Source organism: Heliangelus exortis, chromosome Z (assembly GCF_036169615.1).
Source record: "Heliangelus exortis chromosome Z, bHelExo1.hap1, whole genome shotgun sequence".
In the NCBI taxonomy this organism is placed as follows: domain Eukaryota; kingdom Metazoa; phylum Chordata; class Aves; order Apodiformes; family Trochilidae; genus Heliangelus; species Heliangelus exortis.
The window spans coordinates 11,100,012-11,126,258 of record NC_092454.1 but is presented as its reverse complement, the minus strand read 5'-3'; the positions used below and the strand labels follow the sequence as shown (position 1 = coordinate 11,126,258).

The window sequence follows — 26,247 nt, the reverse complement described above, 5'->3', positions numbered from 1 at the left end:
TAGCAAGGGCTGTCTTGGCCATTTTGCTATTCTCTGTCAAAACTCAACAGCTAAATCCTGGTCAGAAACTGTACAGCTCATGTTTTTTTAGGTACCACCATAAAACATGTGGTGGAAAATTAATAATTTTTACAAGGTCTCAGGTGTTCTTTTAACTCCTTCATTGCTTGAGTCCTGCCCTCCTTTCTGTAGAGGACGATGGTGACAGGGTCCATTGGCACATAGGCAGTTGTGCAGATGAGTTCAAAGGCAGGAGGCTTCTCTTGGACTCCATGCTAGGTTTGCATTGCACAGGTAAAAGGTGATGATCTAAAGACCCTGAGCTTGCTCCTCCAGCACAATCATCAATCATTTCATCAATTCCCAGCTTCAAATGCTTTTCCTGACAAAAACTTACTGCAGATGGTGCTTTACTGCAATTTTGGGGACTTCACGGTGCACAATAAAGGGGATGCTGTCCCTGTTTTGTCTCCAGTAAGACAGGGGAATATATCAAGGCAGAGCAATGTCTGGGCAGAGTGATGGATGCAGGCAGCTGTCCTGCTGCCAGGCCCACGCTAGCATGTTCAAAGCTGTCTTGGGCACCTTTGAACACTACTGCACAATACTGTGCAGTCAGTTAATTAAAACCCAGAGATTTGAATTGTGTGATAGCAAGAACAGGATCTGTGCAGTCTGTTACTGAACATTGGCAGTGCTGGCAGCTTCCTGGCATAAATTGTTGGAGGACAATTGGGCAAGTCAGGGTCTGTGCTTAGTGGTGGTACAACCTCAGCTGGTTCCTCAAGGGGTTTAGGTCAGGGATCCTCATACTAGTGTAGGAACTGTGGGCTGGGCTAGAAGAGATCCAGGCATACTGGAGTGCCCATTCCCATGATTTGTCACCCTAGCCTGTGTACTAACAGCTGTCCCACTATAGTTGTCCACTAGTGCTCCTGGATGGTGCGTGGTCCCTGGGCTGGCACAGAGCCATGTGGCAGCCCATGGTGTTGAGCTGTGATGTTCTGACTGCATCTTCTGCAGGGCCACATCCATTACACCATAAATACCATGGCAGATAAAGCCAAAGTAGAAAAAAAAACATGGCAGGTAAAAGTGCAACTAGAAAAAAAATCACGGCAGCACTGGAAAACTACAGGGAGACAAACATCGTCTCTGATGTCTTTAAGGAGCACTGAAAAGGAATTAGATCTGTTGGAAACAGTGATCAAATCAAGTAATCATTGCACACAACAGTGACCTTGTGAGCACGCAAAGCACTCAAAAATTATGAAAAGCCAGTGTTAAGCATATGCCAGCATAATTTTCACTGGACTTCTGTGGTTGTCTGTTATGATTCAGCGTTTAATTACACGACTTTAGTCTGTTTTCTTTTTTTGTAAACCTATTCTGTTTCTGGAAGGGTTTTCCAAAGAGGTCCAAACCCAATGAAGTTTCAGTATTGCAACATCTCCCCGGTTTACAAAACAGCTTAATCCAAAGGGAGGGTCAGGAGAGCCATGCATCTGAGGAAGTGGCTGCCTGTGCCTGCAGCTCTGCAGAGTTCCCCTGAGAGCTCCCTCAAGGAGAGCTCAGCCCAAGGCTGACCCCTCTCTTGAGGAGCTTTTGGTTCACAGAGTGTGGCCGTCAGACCACAGGCACACATCCATCCTCCCACTTGTGCGTGGGTGCTCAGGTTGTCTCCCTCAAGCAGGGTCTGCCCATCCTTGGCTGCAGAAGGAGGGCTGCAGGCTGTGGCTGATACTGCCCATCAGCAGAGTGAGAAAGGGGACAACATCCACCTGCTGGTTTTGGTGCAGATTTCCTCTTTTACTACCTCCCATAGAAGTGAAGATGTGAAAGAGTTTTTAAAAAAAAAAAAAATGCATCACCCTGCTTGAAACTGGGACATTACAGCCCAGGTTTTCCCCACCAACCTTTATCCCTTAACCAAGGCTCTGGATTTGGGAGGTTGCCATTGCCTTCAGCCACTATCCAGAAGTGTCCATCCATCTCTGTTGAATACAGTGACGTCCTTTGCTGTGCACATGGGCAAGGTAAATATGAAATTAAATTCACCTACTGTATAGAAAATCATGTATAGTTATAAAAAAGGGATGTGATGGCACTGAGTATCCCGCACTCACCATGTGATAATGTGAGGAACACTGTCCTGGTCCATACATATATGCCTCCCATGCCCTTTCAATACCTCCCATGCCATTTCAAGCTCTGGCTTGAAAATATATTTGGTAATTCTAAACAGTTATCTAAGTGAGAAGTCTAAGAAATATAAGTAACAAACTGTCAACCTCTTTATGTTGAACTTAGTTTCTATTTACAGCACTCATACTCTAGTGATTAACATCATGGAGTTGAAAACATATTACTACTACTACAAGTACTAATTAGGAGTGTGGAAAGGTCAGAAATCCAGTTTAGAGGAAAACATGTAATATGACACATTTCTAAATGAAGGTGAACTTTTTATTTCAAGAAAAAATTGGGAGTTTTGTGCCAGCAAACACCACGGGAGTTCTCTCTAGAAGCAGCAATCTCTACATGGAAGCAGGAGAGCATGGTGGTGTTTTCAGGTAATTGGACCCCACTGCACGTGGTAATGTTTGTTACTGTGAGCATCAGTGCTGAGGATTTTGCTCCGTCCTTCAGAGAGGGAACAGACATATGGGCCTGGGGTGACCTACTGTCACCCATAGTTTCTCAGTGTCACTATAGAATCATGGAATCATAGAATCATTTTGGTTGGAAAAGACCTTTAAGATTATCAAGTCCAACAATTAACCTAGCACTGCCAAGCCCACCACTAAAACATGTTCCTAAGTACCAAATCTACAAGTTTTGAAATACCTCCAGGGGCAGCTTCAGTATCTTGTGACAGTAAGTGTTGCATGTTTTTCTTCTGCCTGTAATGCAGTCTTCAGACTTCATCTGTAATGAAATATTCTACTTAACAGCCTGCCTTACCTTTCATTTAATTTTTATTGTTGCATTTTAGGACATTCACCCACAGAAGTCTCTGTGTGGGCAACAATAAAAAGCCTAAGATAAATTAATTCTGAGTTACTATCTGCAGTTGTGATAGATAATAGATATTGGATTTCTGTTAGGATTATGATTCATTTAAATAAAAACCATATGCCTGAAGTCAGCGCCCTGGAGATAAGTCAGACATCTGGCTGAGAATCCACATTTGGGAATGTAAATGATGCAGATGGTGAGATTGTAATGCACATTGTGCCCACTGGGCTAAAACAGTGGTGAACAAGCACTTCATTAGATAGAAAAGTGGGGGGATAAAAATCCAAATGAAGAGGTGAAATTTCTCAAGGAATGTGCATGATATTCATTTCAGTTTGGAGTCTGCATGCATGAGTTTGGGGGAGTCTGCTTTACACCACATGCCAAACCTTTATTCCAAATATATTGAAGTGTGCCAGATACAATATAGCCCTTCCTTGAAGCAACTCTGCAGAATCAGATCAATATCTCAGGCTGTAAAAATCTTGTGTTTTTTTCCTTAGGGTGTTTGGGGAATAAAAAACAACTTGTGAATAGAGTAGGAAAGAAAAGAACTAGCTTCTTTTTTTCTGCATAAAATATTAGCTCCACAAAACGTACTGGTGTGAAATGTGGACTAGGCTAAAAGACAGTGCATGACTATCACATGTAGATAAATTGGTGAGGCAGTCCACAAAATGCATATTCTGAGAGGAAAAGAAGTATGAATCTAGCAATGCTAATCTTGTCAGACCTAAATTTAGCATTGTCTCTTACAGGCTATATAGACCAAAGCCTTGAGTGCACAATGCTATTTACCTCCAGTAACACATTTTGGAAACAACATGCATACTCCAGGGAGAACTAAAATTAACTCAGGGAGAGCTAAAGTGCCTGTGACCCACAGTCATTCCAGTCGGGATGAGCCAGTAAGAAAATATATTACTCCTTTGTCTTGGAGACTGCCTCAGCAGTCACTCAGTATTATACTTACTATTTAAGTAGAGCATCACATTGAAAATGGCTGCAGGACTAGCAATGATGGTCATAGCATGAAAGAGATAAGAGGACCATGAATTAAAGGAAGTAATCACCCAGATTTTACAAGGTTGTTTGCCTGAGGTCGAAGTGTGGTCAGGTTTGGGGTTTGTCCTGGACAGTTGATGGTATCTGCCATTGCTTGTCAGTGCTCCCCACAGGTGATGGGGCCCCATTCTGCCACAGACCAAGATTCCTGCTGCAAAAACCTCTCAATGCCATCACTCATTTTGTTTGGAAAACAGATTTTTAAAGGCTCAAGGTACATCACATTAAATTGACACTTCTTCCATAATAAACCTCAGAAAAAGATTTTTAGAACAGCAGGTGAGCCTAGGATGTTTCTGTGGCCAAGGCAGTTGATGCCATCAGGCATTCCCTTGCAGAACACCTTCAAGATTCATCTCTGGAGTACCAGCATCAGCCTGTCTTCTCCTCATCTTGCATCAAAGGCAAGAGGTCTTTCCTTTTCAAATGATCCCACTTCATCCTGGCATGCTCCTTATGCCTTTGAGGACATCATGATCTAGTTGAGGGTGTCCCTTCTTTCTGCAGGGGTGTTGGACTAGGTGACCTTTAGAGGTCCCTTCCAAATTATTCTAATTATTCCTTGATACTGGAGGGTAATAGTCTCCTCCCAGACACAAAAATGCTATTTATAGAGAACAATGTGCTAGCAGAGATGAATGTGCATGTTGTAGCAGTCATTTAACTTTGTATTAACACTGAGTTTCTCAGATTTATGGTAGGTTTGCACCGAGGTTTAGGTTCCTCCCTGAGGATCCAGCTTTCCCCATATTTCCTAGGTCCCCAGTAGGTGTTACAGACACATTTATACTGGAATAACTTAAATATGCTAACGGTAAAGGAAGAATAAGAAACATGCTGAGTGTTGTAAATAAACAGTAGCCTGAGCTGTTCAGAAAGGGGCTTTGCCCAGATGCACCAAAATTAGCCTACAAAATAGTGGCATTGTGAGGAAAGCACTGAAAGCCCACGGTAGAGTGATAGAGTTGGGGCTCCACAAGGAAAAAAGTACATGGCCAGCAGCAAGCACGTCTCAAAACTGACACCCAACAGAATGCTTCCCTTCATTTTGGCTCACAGAACTAAGGCAGACAAAACAAAACATAATTGCTAGAAAAAAGACAAGCATTTGCAAGTGAGTTGAAATGACCCTGCAGTGGCAGATGTCACCACTGAAAGCCATGACTGGGCTGGTACACAGGACAGTTGTCCAGAATGAACTGCAGGGAGGGGAAGCCTGTTGAAATAAGGCAAACTGAGGCACAGTTATAAAGAAAAGCAGCATATGATGCAAGAAAAAGCTGTGATCCTGTACAGATGAGCTATTACAGAATGCCTGCAAACACAGGCTGGAAAAGTCTGAAGTCAGTAATCCTCCAGGTGTGCCATCAGGTATGATGTTAGCCCTAGACCATAGCACTACCAGTATAAATCCTACCCCTTCTTCTTGGCAAATTGGTCAGTAACCTTCATTCTAATTTCACTTGTGTCTCTTTTTTTTTTTTTATTTTGCCAAATGTTGAGTCCATTTGGATGCTTTGAACACCAGAGTTGCTACAATGATTGCAGCTCTGCAGTGCTCACCGTAACTAAACCTGCTTCAGCAGCTTCAGCAGTCATCCCTTGTTAGCAGTGGTTTTAGGAAGGATTGTAGTTATATAAATTAAACACGTGCCTGCAGGCACTAGTAACTGAAAACACAACCCTCTCTCAATTGGGGTGCATCGTTAACACAAGTCTAATTGCAAGCCAACAGGAAAGCAAGAAATAAAATAGGGAGATCTTTGGTTTTACACCAGTAATACCAAAATGGCAGATAGAAGCATCACTTGCTATTTGGCAAAAGCCTCGATTGAACAGTAAAACCCAGCAAATTATAGGAGAAAAACAAGTACCACAAAGGAATGAAACTTCACTTTTTAGATTAAGTGGAATAAAGCAATTATGTGAGACAAAGCACACTATAATGCAGAAAGTTTGGGTGTGCTTTTGTATGGACCACCCAGCTGCCCATAAACCCACTAGTTATATGTTGGTAATAATTTCTAGATGAATAACCTTCATTCTAAAGTGCTTTACAGATGGACATGATGGTTATTTTCTCAGGTGTTTACTCCCTGAGGACTCCCATACACCCACTTCTCAATGACAGTACAGCAGCAGGTTGGGAGCACAGCCCAGCACACCCCACAGTTCAAACCACAACAAGAACACTAGGTCAATTTTGAACTTCATGAATGATTTCTTTGCTGATATAAGTATTTCCCTCCCATAAAAAAGAAAAAAGAAAAAAAAAAAAAAAAAAAAAAAAAAAAAAAAAAAAAAAAAAGAAGTAAAATTAATATTATGCAGTGGGCCAAAGTCTAAAATCAATAGGCTCCATTTTTATACATGGAAATATTCATTTCTCGAGAAGAAAAATGAGAATAAGGCTTATCAAGCAATAAAAAAAATATTTTTTTCCAGGTGAAGGACATACCTTCACTGCCAGTTGCACTCTGGGACAAAATGTCATGGCTTAGTTTCTCTGATTTGGGGTCTAAACCAGCTAAGGCTTCTTTTTTTTCTTACCAGGCAGCATAATTTTGGCATGGTCACTGATCTAGACTGCTCAATTTTCCTTTCTCAGTTTTAGTTGAAGAAATGGTTTTTAGAGATGGATAGGACTGGGGGGTTGGTCAAGCAGTAGTGGGAGAAGTTGTGCAAGTTTCCTCCCAGAATTCATTGTTCTTGAGACTCCCCATTTGTTTGCCACAAGTAATCCCCAGCAGCTCAGGTCCACATCTTAACTGGCCATCTGTTTGGGTGGCTTTGGTTTGGGATTGTGACCTTCCCTCTCAGCTCCCTGGTATATCCCAAAGATTTTTGCCTTCAGGTCTCAATCCCAGCAGCAGAGACTGCCCTGCAGCAGGTCCACTGTTCCTTTGGATGTCTTCTACCCCTTTGCTCAGTGTTTCTTAGCTGGACAAAGCAAAGTGCCCTTGTGCCTATGCCAGGCTGTGAAGCAACATGCCTGCCCATTGCCTGCTTTGGGGCAGTGAGTTTGAGAAGGTCTCTGGGAGAACAAGAGGCTTTCTTTCAGGCAAAGCGTGGTTGCAGACAGCAAGCACGCTGAGAGAAACGAGAAGTGAGTGGACTTGGGAGCATCTCATAAACGTCTTGTGTTCAACCTAAGCTTGTGCAGGGGTAAAACCGTCTCCCAGCAGCAGTGTGGGGTGAGAGGAGCAGAAGCCAGTGCCTGCTGAGTTAAATGAGTCAATAGGAAATGGACTTTCCTCAGGGCTGTGGTTTGCTCAGTTAGGGCATGGCACCGCTGGCCCTTTAATTAGTTCTCAGCTAATGGGTGATTGACACCAAGTTCGGGCTCTGCCTGGCTTGAAAGCTGAGCCCTGTGTGGGGCACAGTGCGGTGGGGTAACAGAAGGAAGTTTCTGAAAGCAGCTTTGCTGTTTATTTTTAGCTCTGGCCTGATGCCACCCCTTGGCTCACAAGTCAAAGAAGAGGGGGATGCACTGACAGAGTGGGCACTGCTGGCCTGGCGGACACCAAGCTGGAGACACCACAGCCCATTTGCTGGTAGGAGGATGGGGTGGATGGTGTTCCTCCTCATGCCATTCTTAACAGAAGGGCTGACTGCCCCACCAAAAAGCTGCTTCATAAACTTCACATCATCAGCCTACACAGGCAGCACAGATGCTGTATGACAGATACCAAGCCTTCTAGTGGTACCATGTAAGCAACATCTCATTCCAGTAATGCCTGTCTGCTTAGAGAATTGTTTTGGGGTTTACTCCATCCACCCTAGGCTGCAACAAATAACCTGCAGATGTGTGGCACTAAAAGTAATTCTTGGCACTGGGGCCATGATACAGCTGTAGCACTGTATAATTCAGCAAACTTTGTACTGCGTTGTTTTAAAAATTAATCTTTTCTGTACTCTGGATGCAGTTCATGGAGACAGAATCTGACCTAAAAGACGATGATCTGTATATAGAGTGTTTTGCTATCATCTATGTAGACAATAAACATGGATCTCACTTGTGAGCATGTTATGTTAGGAATTACTTATTTCCTTGTCCAATTCATTAAGTCTGCATACTTAATAAGCAGCTTCAGCTTTTACAAGGGCTTCTCTGGGAACAATAAAGCAGGGGAAAAGGAGAGAAACATCTGGATCAGCAAAATACTCTTGAAATAATATCTTTTTTAGTGTCTTTATAGAGATTTCCAAGGGCTTATATTAAGAAGTTAATTCCATTGCTGCTATTGATGTTGAAAATATATTAGACCACAATTTTAACTTGGTCTTGTTGCTTAGATAGAGATTAGAGCTGGGAACTCTGTTGTTTGAAAATACTGTCAGGACAAATAGCACTGTTTGTATTTCATTCAAGACTTTCTACTTTTTTCCAGGTTTTCTCCTTTTAAAAATGTATTTTGAAAATGGAGAAAAGAGGGAAAACAGTCAGAAGGGACCAATTTCGGTTGCAATTTAGCAAAGAATTTTTTTCTTCTTCTTTTTTTATTGTTTGGGGGATTTTCCCCCATTTTTTCCCTATTTCTTTTTTTTTTTTTTTTTTTTTTTTTTTTTTTTTTTTTTTCTTTTTTTCTTTTTTTTTTTTTTTTTAAATGAATATTTTTACTGGTGATACTTTCTGGTTTGGTTAGCTATAGCTTTGAACACTTGTCAACAAACTGGACCTAAGATGCATTGAAGGCTTTAAGCACTGGAAGAGGTTCCCAGAAAAGTGAGGCAGTCTCCAACCCTGAAGACATTCAAAACTCGTCTGGGTGAGTCTGCACAGTTAAAACTGCTGTCAGGTGCTCTTGGGTCAGATGGTTTCCAAAGGTCCCTTGCAACCAAAAATATGCTGTGAATCTATTTTTCTAAAATTACAGGGTTTTTTTTCCTATGATTTATTTCTGCTGCTTATAGTATGGATGAAACCATGAACTGAAAAATTTCCTTGGCTACACTGAAGCAGGGTCATGACCCAGTGACTCTAAGCCAGTACTGGAAGAATAAAAATCCCTCGGCATAAGTGTCTGTTAAGCACCCTTATGTGATTTACAATACATAAAATTAGATTACTGTGTTACTTTCTAGCTCAATGCTGGAAACCAAGATGCCTTCTGGACCTTGTAGGTAAGCAGTGTAGAGAACAGTGTGCTCAGAGCTGAGTCTTTCTTAAGTTATTTTTCCATGCTATTTGACTTGCCTAAAAGCTGTTGTCTTTTGTCTGGCTCTCCCCACCTCTACACTGTTTAAAGCAGAAGCATTAGCCTGGCTGGAGTAGCTTGCTTACTTTCTTCACAGAGCTGAATATCAAGAAACATCACAAATTAAAGTATCTGTTAAATATCTTTATTAAATCCTTGTGTCTAGGGTGTAGGTGGATGGATGGTGTGCCCATGGGAAGAGTGCAGGAGCAAAGGTACATGTCAAATCTCAAATCTATCAAAATCAGGAAGAGGTTTGCAATAGTTTCCAGTGACAAATGTCAGCCAGGTTTGATTAAGTTTATGCCATGAGTGATTGTCTGAAACTCTTCTCCCAAGAAGTCCAGTTGTAGCACATCCTCAGAGCTGAGCATGTGTCTTGGTCCAAGCCTGTGCCCATCCTAGCACGTTGATGGCAGAGCTGCCAGGGATTTCTGCAGAATCAGAATCAGGCTGTTACATGGCAGTTCACCCCTAAGTGAGCGTAGACTGAGTTACCAGCTTTTTTCTGAAGGTCAATTGAGATTTATGTCCTGTTTAGAGAACAAGCTTTAGAAATCTGACTTCCCTGCATAGCTTCTAGGATGTTTTTCTGTGTGTGTGTGTGTGTGTGTGTGTGTGTGTGTGTGTGTGTGAAAGGCGCTTGCCTTCTACTGTTTATCGAAAGGAGTTTATTAGGCATTGCTTATGCAGCAGTTTTGTGATCTTGTTGTTGAAAGATACTATATAAATGGGATTGGGTTGGACCGGATTCAGTAAGTCTTAAGAGCTTGCCAGCAATTTATTGCTGTTTGACTTCAGTGACCGAGCACCAGCACAGCAGCCAGCAAGTGAGTGCAGCTCCTTGCAGCACTGCTCTGGATCTGGCTTTTGTACTGAAATGGAATTTATTACTCTCTATCTCACTTGGATTTTTAGTAGGAAATTGGAGCTATGAAATGAAGAGTCATGGAAGTTTAAAAAAATCCAAGAGACAGGACAGATGTGCTGTGATTAGTCCTGTACTCTGGCTCACCTTGGGCTGGATAAATAATTGAATGTGTGCCGTCAGCAAGACATACTGTTTACAGACTTGGAAGGAAATTTGGCTTCCAGGCCTCTAATTGGAAGTCAGAGGTGGAAGGAAAAAATAATTTTGGTCAGTTTTTGTAATTTAAATATCAAAATAATGAGTTATTTTAAAACATGAGCTAAATTTTGCATCATTTCCATTGAGATTTAGAAGGCTACTTGTTACAAATGGCAATATATCTATGAGGATGCATTACATTTGAAAGTTAATTAGGCTATATAATAAATATAAACAGTGCTATTTTTGTCTTCCTCTCAAATTTCATACCTGTCAAACATTAATTTGATTCTTCAAAATCCATACCAACTTCACCTGCAAAACTAAACAGTATCATTTTCTTGGTACAATGCCAGAAAGTAAAAGAAATTTGTAAGAAAAGAGAGCAAGACAAAGCTGACAATGTGTATATAAAGCTGAGTCTAAGCAGATGAGAACAGTCAAAGTCTTTTATATAAGCATTCTGCTATTTTTGACATGCTGTCTAGTGATAAACCACATGAGCATTCCCTTGAATTAAGTGGAGGGGGAAAAAAAAAAAAAAAAGAAAAAGAAAAAACAAGAGACAGTGAAAGTACAGTTCAGCACTGAAGGAATCACATATGTGATTTTTAAGGATGATGTTCACATATACATAAAATACCCAAAAGACTGTTTTTCCAAGTAGCAACAAGGCATAATTGCCTTTTTGAAGCTGCATGCTTTTTTCTTTCAGAGAGTTCTCTTTGCTTTGAGAATATTCACAGGCAGATTTTTACTTAGTCATTTTGAACTAAGTTTGCTAAGTTAGATATCAGCACTAAGATTACCAGTGCCACCAGTTGGTTTGTGCTACAGAAAAAATACTGATTCATGTGAGATTAATCAATGTGCTTGCAGCACCAAGGCTCTGGTTGGACTAGGGACTGACAAGTGACAATGTTAGTTCTGGCTGCCCTGAAAATGGGAGGCCCTAGTCTGTATGGTTCACATGGGAATCCCAATATGGCCTTTTTCTTTTACTACACATCAGAATGGAGGACCACAGGAAACATTTCTAAAAGCCGATATTCTGTCCAGCAGAGACCCAGAAAGATGAGTTTTAGTTGTCACTTCTACCTGTAGTGAGCAGAAACTCATGAACTCTTTGCTTCTTGTAGCTGCCTTCGAGGTTTTCATACCAACCCATTTCTTGCATCCCAAAAGTTCCAAAATAGTCCAAAAGCGATGGTCTGGGAGTGCTGATCTGCTGACACAGGGGGATGGATGTGCTGGGGGAGGAGTCTGCCTGTCTGCATTTCATTTGAACACCTCTGCTGAACACACTGATGGCATCTCATTTACTTAAATGAAACCACAAACACCATAATACTGAGATGTCTTGCTCTGTGTCCAGGGGAACAGAGGTCTAGGGGCTGCTACAAGAAGGACCCACGTTTTCAGTGGTTAAAGTCCTGAGACCTGTGAAGTTTTTTGCTTTTTGTGCATTCTCCTGTTTCGTGCAGGTCAGTGCCTGTCACAGCCCCCAGACTTACTGATACCCACACAGGGTGAAGGGTTTTGTGCACCCCCTGAGATCATTTTTTTCCTCTTTTAGAGAGGAATGAACTTCACTTGTTCACAAACACTGTGCTCTGCAGGAGCTACAAATCATCATCTCATTTTGGAAGGAACCACAATTTATACTCCAGTGCCATAAAACTTCTTTGACCATAAAAAAGATGACATGAAATAGCACTTTGAGGAGAAAAGGAGTAAGTTAACAGTACATTACAGGAAGGAGCAGCCAAGGAGCGTGTCTGAGAGCTGTCAGAGGCATTGGCCAGAGCCTCCCTGGCTAAGCACTGGCATGGTTCCCCAGAGTCAACAGAGATATGTGGCTTTTGCCAGGGGAGGATCTGGTCCCTGGCTTGTGTTCACAGAAGAGGAGCCCAGGAAGTGTGACTCTTATCAAACCCTTCCCATTAGCTATAACTGGAATGGGATTTTGTTTCTGGTATCTGTCTTAATAACCAGAGCTGAGCAAAAGAGCAGATACCAGGGCAGGTTTTTTTCCTAAGGAAAAGAAAATCATTATGTGTGGGTAAATTTATTTGACTTAAGAAGCTGACAAGAAACATGGCTTAGACTCAGACAATGCATTAATCACTGAAAATCTGACTTTCAGAAAAATCAAATAATAAGTTGTGGCAATTTGCTGTCAAAACATCTCTGTCCCAACTTTGCTGATGAGGGACAGTGTTTTGTGGTTGCTCAGGCAAATCCTGCTTTACTCAGGCACTTCAGAGAAATAAAGGACTGCATATAGACATACTGCAGTCATAGGTGCTGCAGCATTTCCTAGGCTTCAGAAGATATGCACAGTACCCTCTGTTACTCACTCTGAGCTGGAAGAGTAACTAAAAGAGCTCAGGCTGGCGTTGGACCTTGTGTTATACCTAAAGTGAACATAAATGATATGTGAAATAATTAGAAAAGTGAGGGAAAAAAAGGCTAAATCTGGAAATCATGGCAGAGTGTATGCTGACCAAGTGTCTGCAGTGGGCCCGTGCTTTCTTACTCAAGGTCTTGGTATGTATCCCACAGAAAGGCAAACAAAAATGAAATGCATTTGGTTTTGCACCATGTTGCCATAAATCTCTCCGTGTGAACTGCAGCAAAACTGTGCTCAGCTACTGAGCTGCTTCCTTAATACACTTGTGCTGCAGATGCACTTCATCTGTGCATTCTTTGGCAGACAGACCTGGCCCTTGTTTGAATTTTATATAGAATATGAGAAAAACAAGAACTGTTTTTTTCTTTTTAAGGTAGTTGGCTGGCTTGCTTTCAGAGCTGTCTAATTATCTTTTGTAAGTTACTCACTGTGTTTTACATTTGCATTTGTGCTGCACTCTGTATTTCTCAGAGTCAGGGTGATCAAAAAGAAAATTGGTCAGACACAATAAGGAGACATTTTAACAAAGACCCCTTTGTGCAATTAAACACAGCCATGCTGTGGCCTTTGCTGACTCAGGTCTTCAAGATACAGCACAAGTTCTTCTGAGTTCATGTTATGATGTTGTCTTAAGAAATCTGGTTTAATTTTTTTATTCTATCTTTGCCCAACAGGAAATCAGCTTTTTGATTAAATATATTTACTTGGCTGTGTTATCATCTTCTACCAGCACTGGTCTGGGAGAACAGTATCAAAGCATTTAAACCCACACAAAATGTTAAGCAGCTCTTACACTCTCTGAACTCCGACTCTTCTGACATTCACGGGTCAGAAAACAGCACATCAGAAGACGGGGGGATCTGACTTGCCTGACCACCTGTGTAGATGCTGCATCTTCCAGTGAAGCATCCTCAGCTATCAGCTGGGCTATAGGAACTCTCCTAGCATATGCTTCTGTCCCTCATGAATGGGAGCTAAAATTCAAGCTCTGCTTGAATTCCCTGTCTGGGTGAAAACATCCAGGAGGCTGACAGTCTATCTGAACCCCTGTGGCATGGGGATATATTTTAGGGTTATATTTTATGGAAGAACTCACTTTCTGACTCAGTATAGAGTATTCCATATCTGCTTTAATCCTAGGAGGCAAATGTTTTCCTAGAGTGCATTCTTCTAATTCTACTTTTGAAATCTTTAGCAAAAGTTCCTTTAACATATTATGTCTTTCTGCAACCAATACAAAGTTTCTATTTTTCCCTTCCCTTTTTATTTCCTCTTGCCCTTCCCTTTTTTTCAATCATTAGATAGCCATCAAATATATTTTTCAACATAATCTTATTGCAGCCTTCCACTACCTGAAGGGACTACTGGAAAGCTGGGGATGGATTTTTTACAAAGGCATGGAGTGATCGGACATGGGGTAATGGCTTTAAGTTGGAAGAGGGTAGATTGATATTAGATACTAGGAAAAAAAATTAAAGTGAGGGTGGTGAGACACTGGCACAGGTTGCCCAGAGAAGCTGTGGCTGCCCCATCCCTGGAAGTGTTGAAGGACAGGTTGGATGGGGCTTTGAGAAGCCTGGTCTAGTGGGAGGTGTCCTTGTCAATGGCATGAGCAGTAGAATTATACAATATTTCAGGTTTCTTACAACTCAAACCAGTCTGTGATTGTATGATAATCATTATAGAGTTTCAGAGTTGCCTTTTTTCTGAAGTTAACCAAAACCTGAGTAACGCATCAAGCAGTTCCAAGACAGCTGTTGTCATGTCCCAAGTCACTGACACGTTACTGCAGGCAGATATGGGTTAATTATCTCTTAATGTTTATCCTGTTGTTGTTTGCATTTCCAAAGCATTTCAGCTGCTGCAGGACCCTAAATCACTCCCTCCCCTCTCACACAGAAGTATTTTCTCTGTTCTGCATACTCCAGTCTCCCTGGTACTGACGTTGGATGCAGTGTCCCAGAGCAGAAGGTGGGCTAGAGACAACAGCAGTCCTGCACCAGGTGGAAACAATTATGGGAAAAAAAACATGGTCTGCACTGGATGAGTTACTGCTGATAGCTGCCAGATAAGCTAACTCAATAAAGTGGTGGCTTAATTAAGCCACATTCCTTGCATCTTGCCTTTCGTCCTGCCTGTCTGGGGCGATGCTATCAAGCAACTACTGCTTTGCAAGATGGGACACAGAGGTGCTCCTGGAAAGCTCAGCTCCCCTCTCAGTCTGCAAGGTGATGGGCCACAAAAGCCTCCAACAAAGGCAGATCTACTGCTTGCCTAGTTAAGGATGGTTTTTTTATTAGTATCAAAGGTTTTACTCTCAATCCCATCTTTTGAGGTTCAGTGACCCCAGAGTACCTCGACCTCCAGAGCAGAGGGGAGTAGATCAGCATCTCCCTGATTCTCCTGAAACTACCTGTCTGGGGAGAAAACAAAAAAAAAAAAAAAAAAATTGCTTTGAGAGAGTCCCTATTGCTGTAGATTTTCTTACAGGTAACACAAAATCTAGACAATGCAGTGATCAAAATCCTGGTACCCAAAACCCTCTGCAAATCTGGGCTTGTGCACATTCCTGTGTGAAGATTGCATGAGAATCAGAATTTGCTATATTTATAATAGCTGAAGCTCCCCATTAAAAGTTGTAAAAGATAAGTCTGCCAGAACTTTTGCCTTTGAAAACAAGATTTAAAGGAATCAGCTTAACTTCCCTGCAGATGCAAATTTTAGTAGTTGAGCTTCTTTCACAGCCATGTATTTTTTGTTTGACGCATGCTCACAGGTACAGCCACATAGCAACCGCCTTGCTGAAAGTTATTCAGTAGCTAAAATTATCAGTGGGGACCCCTCTTACCTCTCATTATGTATAACAAGATTGCTGCTGTGCAACGTTGATTAGACATGTCAACCTGGAGCTGGATGTCTGAAAATGAGTATTGCTATTAAAATGCCTTTGCTAATGATCAACTCATGTGTCCATCATTTTGACAGATTTCTCTTTAGGAATGTAAAAAGCTAAAGCATTCAGGAATCCCAGGGTCACAATATAATGTTCAGAGAAGCAGGTATTGTTGTATTGTATTTCCTGTGCATTAACCCTGCAGTAGCAGTTTCCCTGGCAAAATCATGATGATGGCCAAACCTTGCTTTTGAATATGAACTGCAATAATACTGGGAGCTGTAATCTTGAACTGGGAACCAAGGGGAATTGCTAGAGCAAATGATTTCTAGAGTGCCCTCCTCAAAGCAGGGCATCCCTCCTCTAAAACACTTCTTTACATGTGATTTAGGGCTTTCATGACGGGAAAGTTCACCAAAAAATAAAAGGGAGACAGAAAACAGGGAGACTGGGGGACTCATTGCTGCAAGATGCCTTTGAAGCCAGGGGTTTCTGCAGGGGCTGGGATATCTGCCAGGGCAGCATGACTCTCCAGTTATTCCAACAGGAGCAACCCCCGGTCACCCCCTACATCCAACTGTGCTTGCTTCAGGGCCCCAGGGCAGAATTAACAGCTCCAACTCAGTGTGTGGTGAATTTCCCAGTGTCTTGCTGTAGGAGAGGGTTTGATAAGGGCAAATGGTTTGGCTATCAGGAGAATCCAGGAAGGCAGATAAAACCAGTTTAGCCATGAGAAAGCCAACAAATATAGGCAAGAGCTGTCACAGGCCAAGCTGAGAGGAGAGAGGCAGTCCCTGCAAGGTTCCCAGCAGGTGAGCCCCTATCCAGCAGCAGGCTGTGCCAGATGAGGTTTGCATCTGCTTCTACAAGACACTCCAAGGGTGGCTGTTCTGAGGGTCCTAGGACTGAAAATCGGTTGTGAATTCCCAGGGAAAAGGCAAGATGTATCTCAGGTCATGGACCTCTCCTCTCCTGTCCTCTCCTGTCCTCTCCTGTCCTCTCCTGTCCTCTCCTGCCCTCTCCTGCCCTCTCCTGTCCTCTCCTGTCCTGTCCTGTCCTGTCCTGTCCTGTCCTGTCCTGTCCTGTCCTGTCCTCTCCTCTCCTCTCCTCTCCTCTCCTCTCCTCTCCTCTCCTCTCCTCTCCTCTCCTCTCCTTTTTTCCCATCTCTCAGCCCTCTCTCAAGACAGGCTGTATATTCCTCTGACAAGCAACCCTTTATCAGCCTCCCTTCTTCCTCAGACAAGAGGAGATGAATGTGCACTTGGAAAGCCACCGGCATGGCTTGCGGCATATGAACAACCTCCCCGATGCACCTTTGAACTCATTCCTCCTGCATTTGTTTGTCTTGCTGATAAAACTTCAGAGCAGTGTTTGGAGAAAAGTCTAATGAGGGACCACTGTTTGCATAACAAAGCAAGTCTTCCTCTTCAGATGTTCAACCTTCATTAAGCGTAATTTATATTCCAGCTAATCTTTAGAAGAGGGTAAAATATGGAGCTAAAGTTTGTTTTTACATAGTTCAGAGTAATGCATTGTTTGTTTTAAGTGGTCAGTTGCAACTGATAGTTGATTTATATTCAACATAATGAAGATTTGTGATGGCTGCGTGTTGTCTAGGGGAGTGTTGTGTCATTGACTGCCATGGCTTTAGCACTCTTCTGCGTCAGTTATTGAATTAAAGGAAAAGACCAAATGGATGGTTTCCCAGTTTTGCAGATATTGTCCTCAAGGCATGAAAAACTGAATTTGTAAATTACATTGTATTTTCCCCTCAGGCTCATTGTAGACCTGATAAAACGGTGCACTGAGAACCCCAGTTTGCTTCTCTTGTGGTAGTCCGGGTGCCATGACCCTGGGACCCTTTGAAGGTCACCAGGTCCCTGCAGAAATAATCCCTGAGGATGGCAAGGGACACAGCCATTTTTAATGGCTCTTCAGCACTCTTCAAGTCCTGGTGACTTAATGTGGTTTGCTGCCTAGAAAGCAACACAATCAGATACAGCCAAATGCCTAAATGTGGAAGGATTACTAGTTTCTCAGCACACAGCCTTTGTTTGTATCTTAGGCACATTCAAAAAAAATCTTATCCTGTTGGCTCTTCAGTGCAGTTTTGTCCTGCTTCTGCAATATACTCTCCGTTGCTCAAGTTGAGCTTGCCTGCTCAATACATTTCACTTATCACTTTCCAGGTTTATTAAAAGATGAGAAATGACTGATAGCATTTATCTTGTGTGTACTTCTTGCTGAGGCTTACCCCTTTCTGCTAGTTTACATTGTAATGACAGATGTTTGAAAACACCCTTCACTGTATCATGAAAATTATGACCTGAGTTGTGTATATGGACAGCACCAAGGTGTGCTTCATCCTTTCAACACAAGGGCATGGGGTTTTCATGAACTACTTTGGATGCTGAGCAGGTCAGCACCGGGGTGCCCAGCCCTGGGCTCCAGAGGCAGCTGGCCATGTCATTTAAAATGCCTCATGGACAGAGTGGTGGGTTTCTATGTTGAATTCCTTAACGTGGAGGTACCTCCAACTGCAAAACTCAGGATCCTCATCCTGTTTGGTTCATCACATCTGTGATATATTTTTAAAGGCAGTACCAACCTTTATAGAATTTATTTATTTATTTATTTATTTACCTATTTACCTGCTTATTTTTATTCTTGCTTTTCAGGAAAAAATGCTGTAAGGGTTATAAGTTTGTTCTTGGACAGTGCATCCCCGAAGGTATGTGATTTTACTTGGCATTTGTATCGCTGTGCATTTGTCTCTCTCTCTCACCCATTTGCCCTGATCTCTGCACTGATGTAACCACAGGCTCAGCTGTATCTCATGTGTCAGTGGAGGAACCTTTTCTAAAAACTTGTTGGGAAAACAAAAAGACTGGCATCCTTCAATGCCAATCTTGATCCTCCTCTAAACACATGTGGCTTCACAGCTCTTGTACCATGACCTGCTGCAAACAGAGGGATGCATTCTGCTCTTGGCTAGGTACATGGAGCCGTCTGTACACCCAGGAGCACACCTTTCCTTCTTTCACCATGTACCCCTTGCATCTGATCATGCCAAAATAGCTTGTAAAGACATGGAAAGGAGTTGGTGACCAGCTGAGTAAGTCCTGCCTTTACTTATTTCCCAAAGACATCAGTGAAGGGAGAGCATCACCAAATGAGATCTCTTTTGCCCTGCCTCTCCTGGTCATAGGCACAGCCTCCTTGTCCCCAGGGGCAGAGAGAGATGAGGAATTATTTGTGGTAGTTCATGCAGTAGTGACATAGGAAAAATCCCCTTGTGGCAGAGAGGAGCTGCCCATGGGATTTGCAGTGGCAGTATAGCAGTCCCAAAGCTCAGAGATTTCTGCAACAAGATCTCATTTAGGAAAAGGCTGATCTCTGCCTGCCTCAGCCCCATGGAGGCTTCCATTGGGTCTAACTAGCTGATGGCTTCACTGAGCAGTAGCAATGTAACTTCTTCATTTGCTCCCACTGCTTTGCCCATTTCAGATGAAATTGTCTCTGAAGTTACAGGAGATGCGGAATTCTTGGTCAAAAGCACACGGCCAAATATAAATAAGCCAATAAACCTTATTTGATCCAAAAAGCAGGTTAAAAAATTGTTTTATGGTAACAGATCCTATTTGTTGACATAGGGAAAACCTCAAACTGAACCTAAGACTTTTACTCAATTTGGGATTGTGATGTTTTGAAAAGAAAAGTGAGAAATTAACATAATGGAGAGAGTTTGCTGTTTTTTGAGGTACAGTTCCCAGCCCACAGGGATTATAAGCCAAACCCCACATCTTCTCAAAACATGAATTGTGCATTTGCTGCTTCCTTGAGAAGAAACAACTCATAATGCCAGTCCAAGCCTTGGGGACTTGGAGGGGTAGGGTTTGGGAGAAATCAGTGCTCAGGAGGAGCTCTTCATCCTGTGGTTTTGCAGTGACTTCTGTTTCAGGGTGTGCAGCATGAGATGGTAGCTCTAGTGCAAGACAGACACTTGGAGGATGTGGTTATGCTGTGTTGTACAAGGTAGTTGTGCATGTAAGAGAGAGAAGCCCTGAATCCTGCTGGGGTGGAAAGAAGCCAGGACTCTACACTCTGGCCTCCAGCTTTTCTATGGATAGTAACAGTTTCACATGCTGGTTATCCACTAAATGTAAAGAATACATCAGAAGAAGTAACAGGAGAAAAAAAAATTAAAACCATGGCAATATATTATTTTAGGATTCTAATTTTCATTTCTTGAGGTTTTAGGTGATTATGAAAGCAGCTTTTATTATGTACCCACTGACTTCTTTTAATCCTGTCTGTTAACTGCCTCTCAGTAACCTGAGAGTTTCTGCCACTAATTGAATTTCTCTGCTGGTTCTGGCTTCTCTCTCTTTGTATCTCCATTCTCTCTTTTTCAGCTCAGTCTATACTTTGTCTTGAACCTCAGGGGCCACAGCAATTGCTGTAACATCTGAGAGTATCTTGGGCCTTTGGTATAGGGATGAGGAACGTGATTCAGAGAAGCACTCATTCCACTTACTCTGTTACAGGATATCACTTGGCTCTTCACACATTGTTTTGGCATAATCTTGACAGAGTAGCTGTATGGAATGTGCATCTTGACACAGGCACATAAATACATTGCAGATGTGAGATTATTAGAGCACATCTGCACCTTTAAATCCAGTACTGGCAAGTCAAAGTAATGAGAAGTAGTTCCAGCCTTGTCTTCTCTGTGATTTTGCAGTGGCTGCAAGAAGGAGTAGAGGAATAGACCTTCCCTTGCCCACACTGTTATAGCCACCTTGGGAAGACACCAACCTCTTTCTTGGACAGCTGCTGTTTAAACACAAAAGTTTTGTCTTTGTCCATGTCCATCTTTCGTTTCTGTCTTTTTATTTCTCATCTTTCCTTGAAAAGCAACTGAGATCAGTGCAGTCCAGTTTGAATCCATGCCCCCAGGTTCTGAATGTCATTCATCATCTCACTGTGGGTTCCAGCTGCAGAAGCAGGGAGCAGTGGTCCTCAGGAAACACTGAAAGGAGTTTACTTTGTGTGATTCCCCATGTAGCATCTCTTCCTGCTACACCTGACCAGAGAAGCAGGACAAAAAAAGAGCTCCTCACCCTTTTCTCCCGAGTGATCTCTTTCCTCTTTACTTTGGAGAATCACAGCTCCAACCAGGTCCTGTCTTGTGGTGTAACATAAAGCAAAACAGGGACAGATGAAGTCTAGAACAGCTTATTTTGGAGAGCACCTTCTCTACCACTGGCTTGTTACTTGAGTTTCTTGGCTGTGGATTAGTTCAGAGCAAAATACTCTGCAACAAACACTAATCAGATCTGTTCTTTCTTCACTCATGCTGTTTCAAAGATATCCTAGGTAGCACTTTCCATACTGTGTTGCATTCCTGAGTTCACTAAAATATATATAGATACATTTGCGATTCTGCTTCAGGTTTTTGTATTTTACTAACATCTGCAACAGTCTCATTCTCACCGTGTGGCTTGTATTCCTCAAACAAGGTTTCTTAGGCTGGGCTGGCAGACAAGGGTCTGAAAGTGGGAGGGTGCTTGCATCCTTGGTTCTGCAAAGCACACAAAGGAGGTGCAGCAGCTCCTGCCTATTTTCATCCCAGTTGAAAAGACTGTTCCTCAGGGAGCCAGGCTACCTGGGCCCAAATCCCTGGGGACACACAGCTCTGTGATGCAGGACCTGCCCTCAGCCATTCTGTGATTTGGATTGACAGTGTAAGAACCACCATCTGGGAGATTTCTACCTTCTGGACCCTTCCCTAGGTTTGCATGAAAGTAAATGAAGCAATGGTCTTGATGGAGGTCTGCTAAGGTCGGTGTGAAACCATACTTAAAGACTATTTACAAGAAATATGGCAAAAGAGACAAGATTAGAAAGAATTGGCTGTTGTTCAGTCTAGACAAAGGAGGAAGAGGAGAGAGGTGATAACAGTTGTGAAGCGTGTGAAAACTTGATGCAAGGGAGAAAGTAAACTGCTCTTCAAGGCCAAGAAGAAGAAAAACCAATGGGCTTAAATGTCTTTAAGGGTAGTTTGGATTAGATATGAGTAAAAAGCTTTCTATCTGCAAAGATATTTAATCTTGAGAATAGACTGTGCAGTGGGGCATCACCATCCCCCAGGGATTTCTAGTACAGGTCAGATGAATGTTTGTCAGGAGAGCTCTATGCATAGCTAGTCCCACTGTTGGTGAAAGATTGTTCCTTCCAGCACTGTTTTTCTTTTTTTTTTTGTTAGGGCACAACTCTTTGTGGAAGCACAGGGAGGACGGAGCTCGCTTTGCCTCTGTTCTCAATAGGCTGAGCATGGCACAAGCCAAATCCAGCATGGGCACACTGGCTAAAGAGCAGGCAGATTCACCTCAGAGCTGGGCATAGTAGCCAGTCCTCCATCTGATTTTATTGCAATGGAAAAGGCAGCTGTGCCCGGGAAAAACACCACCAGTGCTTTATATTTGGGACTGTTTAATAGTGCTGAATGAAACAGCTCCAGTACCACCTAAAAATGCCCAAACTAGCCCCCAGGCTGACTGTGTATGAAAGCAAGGGCTATGTTTTTCTTCCACGCTTGTGCAAGGCTCTGCATTGTTGGACCCTGGTGACTGCTGGCACTGCCATTCACCATCACAGCACTGCAGAAAGACTTCAAGAGTTAAAATCAACACAGTTGTGAAGTAAGAAGGACAGAAAGGAGGCTTGCTATTCAGAAGGTGACAAGGACAGGGAAGGAAATGCTTGGCACCATTACAATAATATTTTTTGGTCTGAGGAACTCTAGTGTGACATACAGCAGCTTGTTAAGTCTTCTGTGGTGCTTTTCTGTACCTTGGCACGCTGTCACTTTTACCTCAAGTGCTACACACGTACTCTAAATACTTTATACAGCAAATGTGTTTTCACTTGCTTTACTATCTATTAGTTCATTTTAATTGTTTGGAAAAATCATCATAGCCAGAGATGTCTGCTAGTCATTATTGTTACTCACTATTGAGTTTGGGCTTTAATTATTTTATTCAGTTTATGTGGAAACACAGTGCTTTGCTGGGACGTCACTCAAAACACTTATGTTTGGTTTAGATGTATTTGGTCTGGAGCAGGGACAGGATATTTCTGCTGTGGGTCTCCAGTACTCCATCACTGAAGGTTTCACACAGACATGTGGATCCTGTGTGCTGGATTATGTTCCTTTGAAATTGTATCCGAAACTGCCATCTGCTTTAGCATAAAAACCTGACCTTCAGCAGGGACTGCCTGCTCTGATTTTGAGACTAGATGCTGCTTCTATTTTTTCCTGGCGAATACTCCCCATGGTGATGCAAAGCCCTTGCAACCACAGCTGGGTGCTGCTTTGCCCATCTGCCACCAGCCTGATGCCCAGGGCAGGGATGTGGGTCAGACCCTGTTTTGCTTTGGCATTCATTCCCTGGGCTGCAGTTCTGATGCCACACAGGCAGTGAAATCAGAAACAAATTCACTCTCCTTCAGGTTTCAGATGGGGACTTCAGAGAGGATTCTGGGATTCCATTGACAAGCCCAGTCAGTAACTTACTGGGCCCTAATCCTCACATTGCTATTACTGAGGGTGATGATGGTTTTGTAACAATGAGTTCTTTTCTAGAAGGGTTTTATCTGTCTTTGAACAATTATTATGTGATTTTAATTAACTTTTCCTTACAATGCACTTTCTGCCCAGAGTTGGCAGTTAGCCTGACAGTGTTTTACAGCATTTTGCTTAGGGAATGTTGTTTAAAAAATCTGTTAAAAATGTGTGGAAGAAAACAGCAAAAGACCTTTTAGGCAATATATTTCTGTGAGAAGAATTCTTAAGTTCTGCAAAATGGGTAAGTGTCCCTTGCTTAAAATCCACCATTAACTACAGCAAAGCTGTAATTAGCAATTAGATTTTTTTTTCTGTAGTTCTTTGCTTATGTTTAACAAATGTGTAAATTCCAGGCTTCTTTCATCCTCAAGAACAGTGTCTCTTGTTGCTTAGCAGAGTAGTGAAATACTTCCTGCCGTATTATCATCGAGCTACTGCCACTGGCATTTTCCTAACCACATTTTTCTCTCCCTAGACTACGATGTCTGTGCTGAAGCTCCTTGTGAACAGCAGTGCACGGATAACTTCGGACGAGTCTTATGCACTTGCTACCCTGGGTACCGCTACGATCGGGAGAGGCACAGGAACAGGGAGAAGCCTTATTGCCTGGGTGGGTAGGGAAGTGTGCTGAGCTCACCTCTGATGAGTGATACATCCTGCTTCCTCAGGCCTTTTCGGAGTCAGATTAGTTCTGAAACCTTTCTTATTCTCTTTGCTGCTGCGGAGCAAATGTGGTCTTTAACAATGGGAAAGGTTGGTTTCCAAAAGTAAGAGATCTACCATCACCTTGAAATTATTATGAGGCAGTACCTAAAATAAGATATATGCGCCCAAATTCTTTGAAATCTTGGGCTGATGTGATTTTCCCTTTTGAGCTGTATCTGGGGTTTTGGCCTGAGACTAAGGACATGATTGTAACAGTAACCCTCAAAGCACTATATCCATGCCTAATTTTGAAAATAAATCTTTAGGGTTTGATCCACATGTCCAGAATCTATTTGAGGGCTGCTCCCTTATATGTGCTCCAAGGTAGCTAGCCCCCGTGATTCAGTAGTGCTCTCCTGTGTGGTTTACTGTGCCAGGAAGCCAAAATTTGCAGGATAGAGCTTTGCTTGGAAGTTTCTCAATATGCAAAAAATGGAACGTGGTGTTTGTTCACTGATATAATGGGAGATGTGTTATTAATAATAGTGAAGTTTGCGCACAGCTCCAGCCCATCAGAGCTGCAACTACTTATTTGTTTAACCACAAAATCTCCTGCTACCTTTAGAGGAAGCGTTTTATTGTATTTGAGGTCTAAAACCTCCAGCTTTAGGACATTTTCAGCTCTTGCTCCTCTCCAGATATCGATGAGTGTGCCACGAGCAATGGGACACTGTGTTCTCAGATCTGTGTCAACACTGTGGGCAGCTACAGATGCGAGTGTCACGAAGGCTACATCCGGGAGGAGGATGGCAAGACCTGCACCAAAGGAGATAAAGGTATATGCTGGTAGGGCAGTAAAGGTCCTGGACCAAAGTACTGAGTAAAAGGTTGATCTGTCATGAAGAGGAACAGCTCCCTGTGCCACACTTGGAGCTAGGGATATGTAGCTAGGATGTAGGTAATGCTCCTGGGGAGCCTGGGTTCTTCAGCAAGCACCCAAGTGCCTGTTCAGCAGTCCTGCCACATGCTCTCCTCCTCCCTGATTTGTGAGCTGCACACACAGAGCAGTAACTTAGTCACATCTATAAAGAAAAAGCATAAGTTCTTTGAAAGGTGTGGAAAGCATTTTTCCTCAGAGAGACAGAGTGGCTGATCAGTGAAACTTGACATTACAACTCTGCTTAGACAATTTTTCCTTGATTCAACTGTTAAAAACCATATTTTTCTCCCACACCAACCTGGATTATACCTAGTTTGCAGCCCAGAACTCAGGAGACAAAGGACAAAAAACCTGCCAGGCGCTGATGCTTATAAGCTTTCATTAATTTAATCTGTTAATTAAATTAATTTGTATTTACATGGCAACGTTTGAGATTAGCAAATGGCCCTGGATAGGGTGTTCAGTGCCTCTAGGCACTAGACACTCAGAAAAGGTGTGCCTGGGAATTCCACACACCTGTCAAGCACAGCTTAAATCAATTGTTAAATTATAGTGCGTAACACTGGATTTTGCTGATCTGCAATTTGTTTGTTTTGTGGCTGTGGTCAGAGGGTTTTTTCCTTTCTTTAATTAAAGTAATAAGTGATGAGACAGGGATAAAAGTGAGGGCTTATTCTTGCTTTTCACTGTTTCAAAAGATGTAAGTGTGCTGTGTAAAAAAGTATTTTACCTCATCCCAGTTATTACGTTACAGCACTTAGAGTACTGCAGACTAAATACTTACGTGACAGTTTCAGAAGAAATGAGGAAGAGAATAGCCTGTGCACTGGAAAAGAAAAAGCAAACCTCTTTTGATGAATTGTAACCTACCATGAGTTTGTCATTTAATGCCTGAACACTTGTCATTGCGTGCTCCGAATCCCACTGAAAGGCCAGAACAATTTATAATTTTTATTTTCCTCTGAAAAGTGTAACTGGAGCCACCCCATTAAATTTAATTGTTCCTTGTAGTTCCAAATTTTTTTTTTCCTTATAAGTGTGTAGAAGTCATAAAGGAAGGAGATATAACCTATATAATATCCTTGCAAATAGGGTTTTTTCACTTAACTTTTCCCCTGCCTAGTTCATATTTCCTGGCAGGGTGATGCCCAAAGCATTCAGGATAACCAGCTATTCAAATATTCAAGGCTGTGGAAGCAATTCTAGTATTTGAAAAAACACCAATTTTACACTGAATGTGCATGGTACATAAAAACGTCAGTTCCAGTAATTAATCTGGAACGAAACAACCACCATCCCTCAAAACATTTCCCAAACCAGCTGTGCAAAGCAGAGCGAAGGACACTTTCTGCTCTGCTTTACTCCAAGTTAGTGTA

At 42.3% G+C, this 26,247-nt stretch overlaps 1 protein-coding gene across 2 annotated transcripts in view; it reads left to right on the top strand.

The window, feature by feature from the left end:
* The window catches only part of CCBE1 (collagen and calcium binding EGF domains 1), a 101,294-nt gene that overhangs the window by 57,278 nt on the left and 17,769 nt on the right, over positions 1-26,247 (top strand). For both annotated transcript variants that reach the window (XM_071730508.1, XM_071730509.1), the window contains exons 3-5: positions 18,335-18,387; positions 23,762-23,896; positions 24,630-24,767. In XM_071730508.1, the coding sequence (XP_071586609.1) occupies positions 18,335-18,387; positions 23,762-23,896; positions 24,630-24,767 (326 nt within the window). The remainder of the gene's footprint in view (positions 1-18,334; positions 18,388-23,761; positions 23,897-24,629; positions 24,768-26,247) is intronic.